We start from the raw sequence: 15,100 nt of genomic DNA on the forward strand, positions 1-15,100 counted from the left end.
ATCTCCAAGGAGCCAGGCCCCACCCTCGCCAGTCATCCCTGGGTGACTTTGGGCTGGTGACTCCTGGGACTCCCTGCTGCAGACTGTGCCCTCCCCTCCTGCTGCCTCAAGGTCGACCTCCCTGGGTTCTTTGTGCTGGCGTCTCCAAGGAGCTGGGTCCCAACCCTGTGCTTCCCTCCCCCATCGTGGAGTGGCGACTTGGACATGGTGCTGACATGGTCCCTCCCCCCGACCAGGAGGAGTGGAATGTTGTGATGTCACAGTCCACCTAGTAACTGCCGTTACTGCAAGACTGGCTTTTGATCTTACGACCCAGTCCCCTAAGCGTTCTCACCCCGTTTCTGGTTCCTCTGGTCACAGCACAAATTTCCAGCTGGAAGGGGAATGGAGACTATGGGACCTAGGAGCAAGAGGTTCCAGGCTGCCTCACTCCCTTACAGATGTTGACGGTGGGAAAAGCCTACACTTCCCCCATGAACTCAAAACATTGACAGTATCTCTGGGTGGCAATGAGAGAATGGGTTTGATTTGGTTTTCTCCCAGGCTTCTACTTTCCAGAGAGATTTTAACATTTTTTTCTGAGTTCTCCACCTCATATTCTAATTCTCCATGGTTCTGGGACCAGACTCTCCTTCAGTCAGTGGTCTCTGAAGTGACATTTGCTCATCTTCTGTGAAATAGATCTTGGGAAACTGAACTTGACACCTTGAATCTTCCTCATATTATCTCAAGCTTGGGTACTTTGAGTGCCACAGGATAAATGTGGGGCATCTTTCTGAAGCATCAGTTTCCCTTGATTCTCTTGAGATCAAGAGAAAAAACATGAATGTACTTAGGGATGACAGTCACATAGGTTTCTAAGAGTATACCAGACCTCTCTCTGAAATGAGGCTTGGGTTGTCCTCTTTCTGATAAATTCTGATTTCACAGAAAGGCTGCCTTCTGCCATGAGGACACATTGATATAAAAGTTTGAGAGGTACTGGTGCACTTCTTCACACTAACAGACGTGTGAGGATGCGTGACTCTAAACCACATGGCATACAGTTCCTGCCTACTTAATGTTTACTTTTCTACCTCTGCCTCTGGTTTTGGTCCCTGGCAGCTGCTGATTCTTGGCAAAACCTCAGAGCTTGGAGTCAGAAGACTGAGTTTCAAAGTTCCAGTATTGCCTTTTTCTTTTTTTTTTTTTCTAGCCATGATATCAATCCTTCTCAGTCACTAAATGAGTGTGACAACACTTTGTACAGTTGTTGGTGTCAGTAAATCAGATGGTGTGTAAGTGTATTTTGTAAAAACTGTAAAGGAGGATGTGGCTGCAGGGGCTGACGATTCTCATGAGTATTACTGCTCTTCTTTCCAACAGTTAAAAGAGTATTGGCAGAAAAACAGCCCTAGAGTTCCAGCAGGAGCGAACAGGAACAGGAAAACAAATGGCAGTATCCCTGAGATAGCCACTTCTGGTGGTTGCCAGTCACCTGGGGATGTGAGTCTTGGCTGACCAGGCTTCTGGGGACAGGGGGCCCAAGGGGCAATAGAGGGTAATTCTTAAGATTGTGGATGGACTGCTGGGTACTGGTTAAGAATTCTGGCTTTAGCCGGGTGTGGTGGCCCATGCCTGTAATCCTAGCACTTTGGGAGGCCAAGACAGGCGGATCATGAGGTCAGGAGATCGAGACCATCCTGGTTAACCCGGTGAAACCCTGTCTCTACTAAAAATACAAAAACATTAGCCAAGCGTGGTGGCATGTGCCTGTAGTCCCAGCTACTCAGAAGGCTGAGGCAAGAGAATGGTGTGAACCTGGGAGGTGGAGCTTGCAGTAGCCAAGATTATGCCACCGCACTCCAGCCTGGTGACAGAGCAAGACTCTGTCTCAAAGAAAAAAAAAAGGAATTCTGGGTTTGAATCCTGCCTCTCCATCTGCTCTGCTAGGGATATGATTAAGGGCAAGTTGCTAGACCTCATCGGGCCTCTCTTTTCACATCTGTATAATAGAGGTGATATTGTTTCACTTCCATTTGTGAAGTTTAAATGAGATTTGTTATTATTGTTTTTATGTTAATCCCTAGTACATGGCCTGCTGTAAACACTCAGGACACCCAGGATATGGTTTGATTTTCCTCATCCCCAGTCTCAAGGGGAAACCAGGACAATGAGAACAGCCACTTGCCATCAGGAGTCACTGAAGGGGCCCCAGGATGGGATGGTGGGGAGATAAGAACCATGAGAGAAGTTAGCACAAAGGAGTTATGGGACAAAAGGTCCAAGATAGGCAGAAAAGAAAATGTTGCCAGTTGATGGGGAAGAAAGGAAGTCAGAGGGCTCAGACACTGTGGGGGACAGAACATCTCCATGTGCACTCTCATCTCTTGTAGTCAGCAACAGGTTTCCACAGGGAAGGCCCTACATCATCTGCTACCCTGAAAGATCTGGAGGTAAGAGGCTCTGGGCAGAGGTGCAGTGACCCTTCGGGTCAACCCTCCAACCTCCTCCTCCAGGTGGGACTGGGTGCCCCTCTGCCAGCTGAGACAGCCCACACACCCCAGCCCTAACGATCGTTCTCTCTACCTCTCCCCCCACTCCTGCTCCACCTCCTCCTCTCTGCATGCGCCTCAGAGCCCTTGCCAAGAACCAGCAGTAGTCCTGGATTCAAGGTCCGTAGAAATCGGTCAACTGAAGAACACCATCAAATCTTTGGTAGGAGTCCACTGGGGTCCCCTGATTCCACGCTGCCAATCCTGGGCTCCAGTTTCCCCTTGGGGCCCTGAAGAAAGGGGCTGGGGGTCCCTGGTGCCCGGGACAAATAGGGAGCTTGGGTGCCCAGGCCTCACCTGGAGGGACCCCAGAGCATGCAGCATGGCTCTTCTTTTGCTGCCCTCTTTGCTGACTCTCTCCTCTCCAGACACCCCTGCTCGAGTCCTTGCTACACACGCTCTGGGGTTGTTGCCTCTTGGGGAAGTGCTAGCCTGACTGGTTTTCAGGGGCCCCGTATTTCTGCCATGACTCAGTCCCTAATTTGCTCTTTGATTCTGGACAAGCCACCTCTCCTTTTTGGGCTCGTGTTTCCAGAGGAGGTAGTGAGTATCAAAGGTCTCTGTTAGCTCTCGAGTCTGAGATTTAAAGGCTCCCTAGAATGGAAACCTCAGGGCTAAGGGCTCCTGTCTGTCCTTTTCCATCCTATATCTGCTGTAAAGAACCGTACCTGGTCCATACGTGCTCAGTAAATGTTTATTGAATGAACCCACTTTTCTAAATCACAAGCTGCCAGAAGGAGGGGCCTTTCTCAAACTCCATCTCTAGAGGTTTATGTTGCTGTCCTCTCAAGAGAGTCCTGATTCAGACTTTGAGTTCTGTGGCTGTGGGCAAAAGCCAACAAAGACCCAAATCCTCTGTCCTTGGGAGCTTGAGGAGAGTTTACCGGTTCGTGTTCCCATGATGTCTGAGAACTTTGCCTTTAAAATCCATTCCTGGCCCCTGCCTACCGCTTCCTGGTCTGGGGAATAGAGTTGAGGGGGCCACCCTCCATCACCTTATTTGACTCTCCCCACAGAAACAACAGAAGAAACAAGTGGAACATCAGCTGGAAGAAGTAACGTGATTTCGTTTCCTCGCGACATGACTGCTGGGTTTGGGGGGCACTCAGACAAACAGGCCCCAGTCTCGTCTCACCCACTCCCAGCCTGGGGAAGAAGGCTCACCCTTCAGATTCCACCCCATCCCCACAGGGCCCCTGATAACCTGGTCCCATGGGTGGGCCTGTCCTGGGGCATTGGTTGCATTCTGGGGGCATGTCTCTTGCTGTGCCATCTCTGCCTCCCCCTGGTAAGAGCTCTGTCTTCCTCTTCCTACAGGAAAAGAAAGCAAACAACAAGAAACAGAAAGCCAAAAGGGAGCTAGAGGTGAGTGGAGGGTGTGCAGTTTCCTCCTGTCCTCCGGAGAAGGTTTCTTTCCTTCTCTTTCAGCACTTGCTTGGCTTTTCTCCCAAAGGTTCAAATCCAGACATTGAACATACAGAAAGAGGAACTAAATACGGACCTGTGCCACATGAAACGTTCTCTCAGATACTTTGAAGGTGGGAATCTGGGCACCCTGTCATCCTTCAACCTGGCACTTTGACAGGTCTTCAGGGGGAGTCCTTTGGGCCCCATCTCAACTCTCTCATTACAGAAAAGTCCAAGGATCTGGCTGTCCGCCTGCAACATTCATTGCAGCGTAAAGGAGAGTTAGAGAGTGTTCTCTCTGATGCCATGGCCACACAGAAGAAGAAGGCAAACCAGGTGAGTCCAACCACCTGCCCCATCCCCTGGGAGCCTGGCTTTGCAGATGGAGGAGTGAGCCTAAAGGTCCCTTCTGCAGGATGGCGTGTCCTGCCCAGAAGGCAGCATGGCCATTTCTTGCTACTTTTTTGTATGGTTTTTAGTGGCAGCCTGGGGCTGAGTCAGCTGCTGTGGGTGAGTTGGGGGTCACTGTGCGGCGTGAGCACTGGACGCAGAGCTTGGAGGCCAAGTGCCTGCCCCGCCCTTACCTGGCTGTGGTCTTGGGCAAGTCCTAGGTGGGGTATTGGGTACTTGTACTGTGAAGGTACAGAAGAGTACCTTTAGTATGTTACCATTTCTGTAGAAAGAGGAAACGTGTGCATGTGTGTGTGTGTGTGTGTACATACTATGATAATATACATAAAACATGTCTGCAAGGGTTCATAAAAACTTCAGGAGAGAGCAACAAGATGGCTGGGAGATACTTCCCTTCTGTACCTTCTGAGTTTTGGACTATGCAAATGTATCATCCTTTCAAAAAGTGAACAAAAGATTAGTTTTCCCCTTCCTATCTGTGCCCCCATCCCCAGCAAGAAAAACGGGCTTAGAGAATTGGATAGACCTGGGTGTTTATATCCCAGCTCTGCCTAAGTGAACTTAGGCAAGCACTTAACCTCAAATACTCCATGTTTTTTCATCTCCACAATAGAGGGAATCATAGTAACTGTCTCCTATGGTGGTTGCGAGGATTAAATGGGATTGTTAGCATGGTACCTGGTGAAGCATTCCACAAAGGTTCAAACAGTGGTAATAATAACAGTAATAACAATAGCAATATTATCTGATCTCTCTGGGCCTCTGTTAGCCAGCTATAAATTCAATCTCATTCCCTGTCCGTTCCAACTTTACTGAGTTCTTTTAAAAACCAGACCACGGGCTTGGAAATGCCTTGATCTTTACTGACCGAGTTGTATATTGGGCCTAGCCCTAGCCCTTTTAAGGGGCACTGTGTGGAATGGCCCAGGCTCTCCAGATTGAAACTTCTCACTCTTCGCCATCCAGTTGTCCGGCCCCAGTAAAGCACGTATGGAGTGGAAGTTAGAGCAGTCCATGTGGGAGGAGGCACTGCTGAAAGCGCAGCTGACACAGGTGAGGTTTTCCGAGGGAGTTATGTGGAAGGACGATGACCCCAGGTGGCCAGGAGCAGGTGAGGACCAGTGACAGCCCTTCCTAACTTCTGTGCCCATTCTTGCAGTTGAAGGAGTCATTTCAACAACTCCAATTAGAAAGACATGAGTATGCTGAACATCTAAAAGGAGAGAGGGCCCGGTGGCAGCAGAGGATGAGAAAAATGTCGCAGGAGGTGAGATCTGACCCTTCAGCCCCCCCACATTAGATAGGTCACTGGATCTTTCTGGTCATCTGTAAAATGGGAATAGTAGAGCCAGAGGTGGTCATGGGTCTGGGCTTTGTGGAGGTGGGGGCAGAGAGGGAGAGGGCAGCCTGTCCAGCCACCAGCCCCTCTCTCCAGGGCCCTTTCCCCTTGTGCTTTGGGCAGATTTGCACATTAAAGAAAGAGAAGCAGCAAGATATGCGTCGGGTAGAGAAGCTGGAGAGGAGCTTGTCCAAACTCAAAAACCAGACGGGTAAGATGGGGCTGGCATGACCTGGGAGCAGGACTGGCATCAGAGGGCTGTGAGGGTGGCTTAGAGTGCCCCAGGGAGGTGGGTGGATGGAAGGGCTTTGAGGCAGAGGGAAAGAGATCTGTGCCAGGAGACGGCAAGTCTTGTCATCTCAGTGAGTCTGAGTGTCTCAGTGTCCCCATCAGCAAAGAGGGCCCGTCCGTTGTCAGCCACCCGCAGTGCTCTTTTTCTGAAAGTGCTTTGGAAGACTGGCTACCATCTGGGTGCGAGGAATCATTAGCAGTGAGGCCAAGTTTGAGGAGCCTGAGAGGAGCTGTGCGCCAAGAGGAGGGTTTTTCTTTTCCGAGAATCCAGAGGCCCTTATTATCTGCTTCCTTTCTCAGCTGAACCCTTGCCCCCGGAGCCCCCAGCAGTGCCCTCTGAGGTGGAGCTGCAGCACCTGAGGAAGGAACTAGAGAGAGTGGCAGGAGAGCTCCAGGCCCAGGTCAAAAACAATCAGCACATAAGTCTCCTGAACCGGCGACAAGAAGAGAGGATTCGGGAGCAGGAAGACAGGCTTCGGAAGCAGGAGGAGAGGCTTCAGGAGCAGCACGAGAAGCTTCAGCAGCTGGCCAAGCCACAGAGCGTCTTCGAGGAGCCGGTGCGTTGCCCCAACTGGGGAGCCTGCCCTCCTCCCTAGCCCTCTGGGCCTTTGTTTCCCCACCTCTAAAATGGGGCAGTGTAGCCCTCACGTGAAAGGTTACTTCTAAAGGCACCTGTGAGCCAGGTGGCTGTGCGAGAGAGGGGGTGATTTTTCTAACCTGCCTCCAGCCTTCCCAGTGCCATGGGAGGCAGACACCAAGTTCTGGGGTCTCCAGCTGCAGTGGGTGGCTGCTGATTGCTTCCCTCTGTCCAGAACAATGAGAACAAGAGCGCACTGCAGTTGGAGCAGCAAGTAAAGGAGCTACAGGAGAAGCTTGGTGAGGTGAAGGAGACGGAAACCTCCACCCCATCCAAGAAGGGCTGGGAGGCGGGCAGCAGCCTCTTGGGAGGGGAGGTGCCAGGCCAGAGGCAGCTTCCAGCCTGGGGGCTGGTGACCACAGCACCCCCCAGGGCAGTCCTGTGACTGTTTCTTGCTTCCTGCCTCTGACTTTTAAAGGTGGGTAGCCCTGAGCTCCTCTCAGGTCTGGACATCATCATCCCAGCTAGAGGCATGGAGCCCCCAGTCACAGGGGAAGAGACAGTGCTATAACAGGCTCCTTATACCAGGTGCAGTGGCTCATGCCTATAATCCCAGCACTTTGGGAGGCTGAGGCAGGAGAATCACTTGAGGTCGGGAGTTTGAGATCAGCCTGGCCAATGTGGTAAAACCTCATCTCTACTAAAATTACAAAAAAAAAAAAAAAATTAGCAGGGCATTGTGGCACATGCCTGTAATTCCACCTACTCGGGAGGCTGAGGCACGAGAATTGCTTCAACCCAGGAGGTGGAGGTTGCAGTGAGCTGAGATTGCACCACTGCACTCCAGCCTGGGCCACAGAGTGACACTCTTGTCTGAAAACAAAACAAAAAGACTCCTTAGATTAAAACTGTATTCCAGCCTCGGTTCCACTGGTCACCATTCAAGTACTTTGCATCTGTAAGTCTCTGTTTCTTTAACTTCAAAGGGAAGTTAGCATTTTCCTTACAGAGGTGCTGAGGATTAAATGAGAAGAGGGTATGAGATTTGAGGCTGGGGAAGGAGGCATGGGGTTCTAGGAAAGGGAGGCAGTCACTTAGGCCTGGAGTAAGGGGACAGGGGCCTGGGCAGCTGACAGAGCCCCACAGTGCCCTCGCTACCCTATTAATGGGCCCAGAATATGGAAACCAGCCACCACGTGCCCTCACACCCAGGGTCTTCCTGTAAGTGCAGCTGAAGAGCCAAGAGGCTCAGAGTCTGCAGCAGCAGCCAGACCATTACCTGGGTCACCTGCAGCAGTCCGTGGCCACCTATCAGCAGCAGGTGGCCGCCTATCAGCAGCTGACCTGTGAGAAGGAGGCGCTGTACAGGCAGTGACTGCAACAGACCCAGCTAATGAACCAGCTGCAGCAGCAGGAAGCTTGGGGCAAAGCAGTGGCCGAGATGGCCTGCCAAAAGTTGCAGGAGACCCAGGGGAGGGAGCTGCCGAGGATGGGGCTGTGAGGGGGATGACCTGGCAAACTCCATCCCTTCTCACTCTTTCCTGGCCCCTTAGGAGCACCTGGAAGCGGCCAGCCAGCAGAACCAGCAGCTAACAGCCCAGCCTAGCCTCATGGCTCTCCCTGGGGAAGGTACGGGAGACCGCTCAGAGGAAGAGGAGAGAGCCCCAGGAGGAAGGGGGGACTGCTAGCAGCATAGGATTGAGGAGTTGGAAGAGACCTTTAGAACAGCTGGTCATTATGCCGACCGGGTGCCTGCACTAAGTTCGGCATCAGTGTGGTGGCCTCCTGTGAGCGGGGGGTCACCAAGTTGCCTAAGGATGGCTGAACTGGCCAAGGTCAGAAAGGGAGCAGGTCAGAACTCCCACATCGACCAGTAGTGGGAGTGTGCCTGGGCGGAATAGCAAGATCTTGATTCTTAAAAGTAAAAATAAAGAACAACAGCTCATTCCTCTCTGGGGAGGGGCTGGCTCAGGGTTACACAGTGAGGGTGGAGGTAGAGGTGGGCCCACAGTACCTCCCTTGCTGGGTTGTCTGAAGACCCCTCTGGCCACCCCCCACAGGACACGGAAGAGAACATCTGGCCAGTGAGGGGGAGGAGGCACCTCAGCCCATGCCGAGTGTCCCAGAGGACCTGGAGAGCAGGGAGGCCATGGTGAGCCTGACTCCCCCCTGCACCCATTTTGCCACCTTTCTCTGTGGTCCCTCCAAGACCCCTTTATGCTCTTCGTTTCCCTGCCTTCTGATTTCTCTGGACCCTCACCCCTTCCGAGAGCCAGTGGTCAGACACCATTTCACCTGTGACCAACAGGTGCACTCTCTGAGGCCCCAAGGGAAGGGGCTGCGCTCCACCTCTCTGCCCCATTTCTTCTGTGTATGCCCCTAGAAGAATGCTCACATCTTGCCCTCAGGTGGCATTTTTCAAGTCCGCTGGAGCTAGTGCCCAGGAGAAGCAGGCACAGTTACAAGAGCAGGTGAAAGAGCAGAGAGTGTGCTGCCAGCGCCTGGCTCACCCGGTGGCCTTGGCCCAGAAGGAGCCAGAGGCAGCCAGAGGCCCTGGAGCCCCAAGACCTGGGGGTGAGTCTGTGAGTGGGGAGACCCACTGGGCCCTGCAGGAAGTCATGGAGAAGCTGGCCCATGCCAGGACTCACCTCCACCTTCTCCATGACTTGAAAATGCCACCTGAGGGCAGGTCGCTGCCGAGATGTGACTGCAATATTTTGGCTCCAGAGCAGCTTTATGGACCACCTGGAGGAGAAGGCAGACCTGAGTAAGCTGGTGAAGAAAAAAGAACTTTGCTTCATCCGCCACTGGCGAGAGAGATGCCATCAGTGAGTGGGAGGCCAGGGCACGGCAGGGGGAGCTGCAGGGCCGTCGGAGGGGCCCCAGCGTCTAAGCCCTGTCCTCCCGCAGGAAAATCCATCACCTTTTATCAGAACCAGGGGGCCGTGCTAAAGATGCGGCACTGGGAGGAGGACACCATCAGGCTGGAGCTCAGGGAGGAGATGACGGTAGGGTGGGCAACATCTCTGTGGGGGTCGGGGTGGGGGTGGGTGTGAGGGTGGGCGCAGGCAGCGGCATGGAAGCTGAGCAACCCTCCCTCCAGGTGAAGCTGCTGCAGCTGCAGCAGATGGTATTGCGGCTTACAGCAACTACAACAATGGGCACAGAAAATTCCTGGCCGCTGCCCACAACCCTGCTGATGAGCCCAGTCTAGGAGCCCCAGCCGCCCATGAGCTTGGGGCTGCAGACAAGCATGGTGGTGAGTAGAGCCCTCAGGTGGGGTGGGCAGGCAGGAAGAGGGGGCTCCCACTGTGCTGAGATCCCTGCCTCCCTCTCTCCAAAGATCTTTGTGAGGTGAGCCTCACCTCCTCTGCCCAAGGAGAGGCCAGGGAGGATCCTCTCCTTGACAAGCCTACTGCACAGCCCATCGTGCAGGACCACCAGGAGCACCCAGGCTTGGGCAGCAACTGCTGTGTGCCATTCTTTCGCTGGGCTTGGCTGCCAAGAAGAAGGAGATAAACATCACCATCATCAAAGAGCTGCTCAAGAAATTTTTAAATAAGAAACCAAGTTATGGGGTTAATCTCCTACAGAATTCATTTACTTCCTTTGAATGTTAGAGTCACTCATGATTATTTGTGTTTCTAATTTATAGTTTAAGTTTATTTGTAAAAAGTTAAAAGACAGTGGGTGTCTGTGCCTCTCACTGATGTTCACTCTGGCATCCTTTAGCATTTTTCTTTTTTAATTTCATAATTGTAGGTCATTAGCATGCATATCGAGTTCGCCCTTACGTGGTGGGAGTTCAAACACACAAAGACCCACTCTTTGCCCAAAACTGTTCTCTTTGGTTTGGAATAGGCTGCCATGCTTTTTTAATGTTATTGCAGCATGTATATTCACTACAGAATTCAGACAAAATTTGCCTATGTTCTGCTGTTGTTTGATCTAATCTTAATCACAGTGAGCTCTTCGTTAGCTCAATATGTAGTTTGCCCCCAAGTGTGCACTGTTTATTACTTTGTAATATGCCACTATGAGTACTGACATTTAGAGTTGTTTAAAGGCCAAGAACTGGAAACAGCCTTTCCTCCATTTTCTGTGTATTGGTGATGGGAGTGATAACCTTTTGGGGGAGCTTTTTAAATCTCACAAAAGAGGAAAGTGGCCTCCTCTGGCAGGTACGTGCAGGATAGTGTGTTTCATCTGTTCCGGTGCCAGGAATTAGCGGTGTATTATGGTGGTTCCCTTAGGATTTGTATGTGCTCTGGGCTCATGAAGATACTGCATCATGAGCTGCAGCAGTTGCACTCTTTTTCGATGACCTAAAAAGGGCTTATTTCTGAGGAATGAAAGGTTCCCATCGTTGACTGTGGATGTGGAAAAGCTTTCCTAGCTTAGAGCTTTTGTATCTACAATACATTTTAAAGTCAGAGTTCGTGTTACCTGTTTTAATCACATGACTACATGTCCCAGTACACAAAAGGGCACTGGTTGGCATTCTTCTTAATGTATTTAGTGAAGATCATAAGAAATCCTTTACGAGTTCAAACGTCCCTGGAACAGGCATACAGGCTCTAGTCAAGAATGAATTAGAGTGAAGGAAAGCTGTGTGACACCTGGCATTCCTCTCTGTTCACGGAGATTCTTTGAGGCTTGAAGATTGATTTTACCATCTAGACCTCTTTGGCTAATACATATTCTTCAACCACCTTGGTTACTCTGACATAGGAATTTACTTCTTTTTCCTTGAATGGAAAACACTTTAAAAAATAATAGAAACATTATTATAAACTAATATATGTGAGATAGTTGAAACAAAAAGGAGTTTTAGTAGACGGTATTGTACTCTCTTTGAAAATCAAGGAGAAGTTTATGAAACTTAAAATGTGTACAAACTACAGTGCAATCTACTGTTCGTGAATGTCAATGTATTATCAGGAAACGTGTCTATACAATCACAGAGTTATATTTTCTCACAGACTTCTTTACAAAGTGAAATATGTTTTTGTACCTCTGGGTTTCTGTTCGGGACATATTTTGTGCAATATTTATGTGATTGTGCCTATGCATGATGAATGAATGCATTTCAGTTATATATTGCCTAAATTGTAACTTGATGATGCTTGGGAAAGACTCAACAGTTAAAACTTCATGAAGTTCTAATGTCTGTGTTCCAAAACACATCACATTGTTAGGATGCAGGGAGATAGGTGTGTGTGCTCCCTGCGGCGGGAATTTCTAGTTACTAGATCATCTCCATTTTTAGCATTTGGCATCCTCATGATACTTCTATAAATATGACATTAACAGGAGAGCAACAATACGATTTTACCGATGGAATAACAGATTTGCTGGCATTCACTGAAAGAGTGCAAATATTCGGTCCTTGTGACTTCAACTGACTCTTCCAAATTTTATGAATGTATCAATGTATTAGATAAACCCAGTTTCAGAATGATAAAGAAAAAATGTTAGACCAAATAATGCGGCTAATTAACAGTGGTACGATTTCTAGCCCGTGGGTTTAAAATGCACTTAAAGTCCTGTTCTCGCCTTTTATTTTCTGAACTTGCCGCTTTTGCATTCTTTGAGTTCAGTTTAAAGACAGTTACTTTAAGAGCATTTTAAACCCTCGGGCTAGAAATCGGACCACTGTTAATCAGCCACATTATTTGGTCTAACGTTTTTTCTTTTATCATTCTGAAACTGGGTTTATCTAATACATTGATAAATTATTTCAAAGGTATTTTTATCGTTGAAATCACTTCACTTTTACCGTGATAAATATCAGTGACTAGGAATGACCTTCGGATAGCGTTTAGCATCTGTAACCAATCTTACAATAATGTGTTCATGAGGTGCCTATGGATTAAATCACACACTGGCATATTTAAGCTGAAGGTCAGTCTGGAAAATAAATTTACTATATTGACTGAAATACCACTCTTTGTGTAGGTATTTGTCATATATTTAAGAAAAAGCTAAAAAGAATGGAAATTGTACGACAATAACTTAAGTCTTTCTCCAAAGTGCATGCAGTCTTTTGTGATACCTCATTCAGCTGAGCATTTGTGCTCTTCCTCATTCAGTATAAGGCAGCTTTCAGTTTGCTTAGAAGGCAACATTGGAATGTTAGAGTTCATCAGAAACATAGAATTTTAAACTGTGAGTTCCACTGAATACATTTTAATTTCTGTAGGAAGAATCAAAATACCTATTTAAAGATGGCAATATATAATAATCATTTTAAAAGTATTTGATTAAACCTGATAATTTTCCAGAAATGAAAAAAAAATCAGCTCTAAAACCAAAGCTGATTTTAGAAAATTTGAAAATGTAAATCAGCCCTATCCATAATATAGTTTCTCTAAAACTTTATCTTAAAGAGTCATTTTAAAATAATATAACTATTAAAAAATGTAACTGCTATCTTAATGTTCTGAAGTAATTTAAAACATTTTAAAATATGAATACTGTAGTATAAAAGAAAGAAATGGTGGGAATGAAAAGCAGAGAAAGAAATGCCAATTCCAGTCCAAAGTTTTATTTGCCAAGTTTTCTTAGAATGAATTTTACCAGTTTATGAATTATTGTAAACAGAATGTGTAATGGAAATGCTGGAAGATTTTTCCCTAGAGTGGCCTTATTGACTGCTGGTGTGATGCCACTGTAATGTAATAAATTATTAAGTTGTTTCAATGTGTTGTTTTTGCCTTAAAATTTTATTTTGCGTTTCTTAAAAACTATAGTATTAAAGGTATTGATACTGTGCAAATGCTGGGCATGCTTGGCATGAGATAATGTGTTTCACGTTTACAAAGTTGTAATATAACTATGCAAGTGTTTATTAAAAGAACACAAGATTTTAAAAATTATGGGATTAAAAAAGTTATGGGGTGAAAAAGTTATGGGATAAAAAATGTAAAAACGTTGTGGCAAAAAAACTTTGGGAAAAAAGTAGAAAACAGTATTATGAAAAGTTACAAAAAAAGTTATGAAAAAGAAGTTACGGGATTCTTTTTTAAAAAGTCATGGAATAAAAATAAAAATTAAAAGCAGGCCCCTGTCAGCAAAGCCTGGAGAAGTGGGGCTGGAGTCTCCACCGCCACCATGTCCCTACCACCCCTTCCCAGGCACCCCTTTACAATTAGGGTAGCAGGACAAGACCTCTGTCTAACGGGGGAAAGACAAACAGACCCTTTGCCACCTTGACCAGGGCTGAGTCCCTAAATTTCTAGATGATGATGATTGTTATTTACGAGCCAGAGGCTGGTGGAGTTGGTTTGTTTGGAGGAGGCCTGATGCCCCCCCTTACTCTCACCATAGCAACTTTTCCCTCAGGGGGGCTCCCTTCTTATTCAGAGAGGCAGGACAGTGGTGCTAACTGTGGACCAGGCGAGGCCACGGGCTGCTGGGGTGGCCCCCGTTCCCCAGTGTACACATTGTGTCTGTGTAAGGTTTTGTATATTCCAGAGGGTAGGGCTGCCCCTGTGTCATACCTAGCTGAGGTTGGAGCTGGCACATGGGGAGGAGGTTGTAATAATTATTTGTGGCTGGGAAACTTATTTATTGCTAGCATAGGACAGAGGAAGGAGGCGGGGATGGGGTCGTGGCTCCCTGGTGATGTGACTCCTGTTTATTTTGCTTTTTATTTTGGAATAAATGGATTTAGCCATACTGCTCGGCCTGGTGTGTTTCCGTTTCCCTCACTGGGTCCTGGAGTTTGTGCCACCAAACAAGGAGTCCCAGAGTGTCTTGAGCATGTCCAGCTAGGCTGTTGGGGACCTTCCAGGCGTGTTACCTGTATGCTGCCTGGTGGCGCCTGGGGGATTCCAAGGGGACTGCCATGTAGTCTATGGGGCGCAGTCTGGCCCTGACAGCCAACAGGCTCAGAAGCCTGATCTAGCGGTGGCCGGGAAGACAGGTACCAGCACCTAAGGGCACTGACTTCCACCCAGCCCCGGCGTCTTCCGTTCTATCCCCTTGTCTCCCTCTCCTGTCTGCACCTGGTGGCCTGTTCTGTCTTTGCCTCCAGAGTGCCGGCTGCCCTGCAGGCTCCCTCCAGGCTGAGTTCATGGCCCTGCCCCCTGGTGGCCAAAGCCGGCTTCACAGGATAAGAGCCAGCTAAGCTCCAGGGGCTTTCCAGGAAAAGCGTCCCTTGGAAAGGGCATGGCCTTTTCACTGCTCCCAACAGCACCCTAGAAATGGCTTGGCCTTTCCCCTCCCCTGAGCTCCACAGAGAACACAGCCAGCAGAAGACACACTTTCCCGCCATCCAGAAATGGGTTTGATTCTCAGCCAAGGGACAGCAGGACTGGTAGAGACTGTCAGGCCACACAGCTACCTGCACAGCACTCCCATGCTTGGTGGGAGGGGCGGGAGGGATGGCGGGGTGTGTCTCTCCATAGGCTGGGCGTGACAGGGAGGCTCACTGAAGGTGGCGCACTTTGGAGGGGCAATGTCAGGGGATAGCTTTCTCTTGTTTAGCCACAAGACTCCAAAAGGACAGCACGGTGACTGATTCCCAGCGCTAGAGGC

General features: G+C 48.9%; 1 protein-coding gene across 1 annotated transcript; it reads left to right on the forward strand.

Moving 5' to 3' along the window:
• The first annotated feature begins 307 nt into the window (after positions 1–307).
• Positions 308–11,374, forward strand: LOC129137123 (putative golgin subfamily A member 8I). The gene is made up of 19 exons (XM_054666879.2): positions 308–449; positions 1,366–1,485; positions 2,376–2,435; positions 2,617–2,697; positions 3,551–3,589; positions 3,852–3,899; positions 3,988–4,072; positions 4,168–4,277; positions 5,319–5,405; positions 5,512–5,619; positions 5,815–5,902; positions 6,283–6,539; positions 6,795–6,863; positions 8,113–8,188; positions 8,620–8,711; positions 9,287–9,387; positions 9,470–9,567; positions 9,663–9,818; positions 9,903–11,374. Exons 1-19 carry the CDS (start codon positions 441–443, stop codon positions 10,076–10,078), a joined length of 1,860 nt encoding a protein of 619 aa, XP_054522854.2. The 5' UTR covers positions 308–440; the 3' UTR covers positions 10,079–11,374.
• Positions 11,375–15,100: the final 3,726 nt, after the last annotated feature.

Source organism: Pan troglodytes, chromosome 16, assembly GCF_028858775.2.
Source record: "Pan troglodytes isolate AG18354 chromosome 16, NHGRI_mPanTro3-v2.0_pri, whole genome shotgun sequence".
Classification (NCBI taxonomy): Eukaryota; Metazoa; Chordata; class Mammalia; order Primates; family Hominidae; genus Pan; species Pan troglodytes.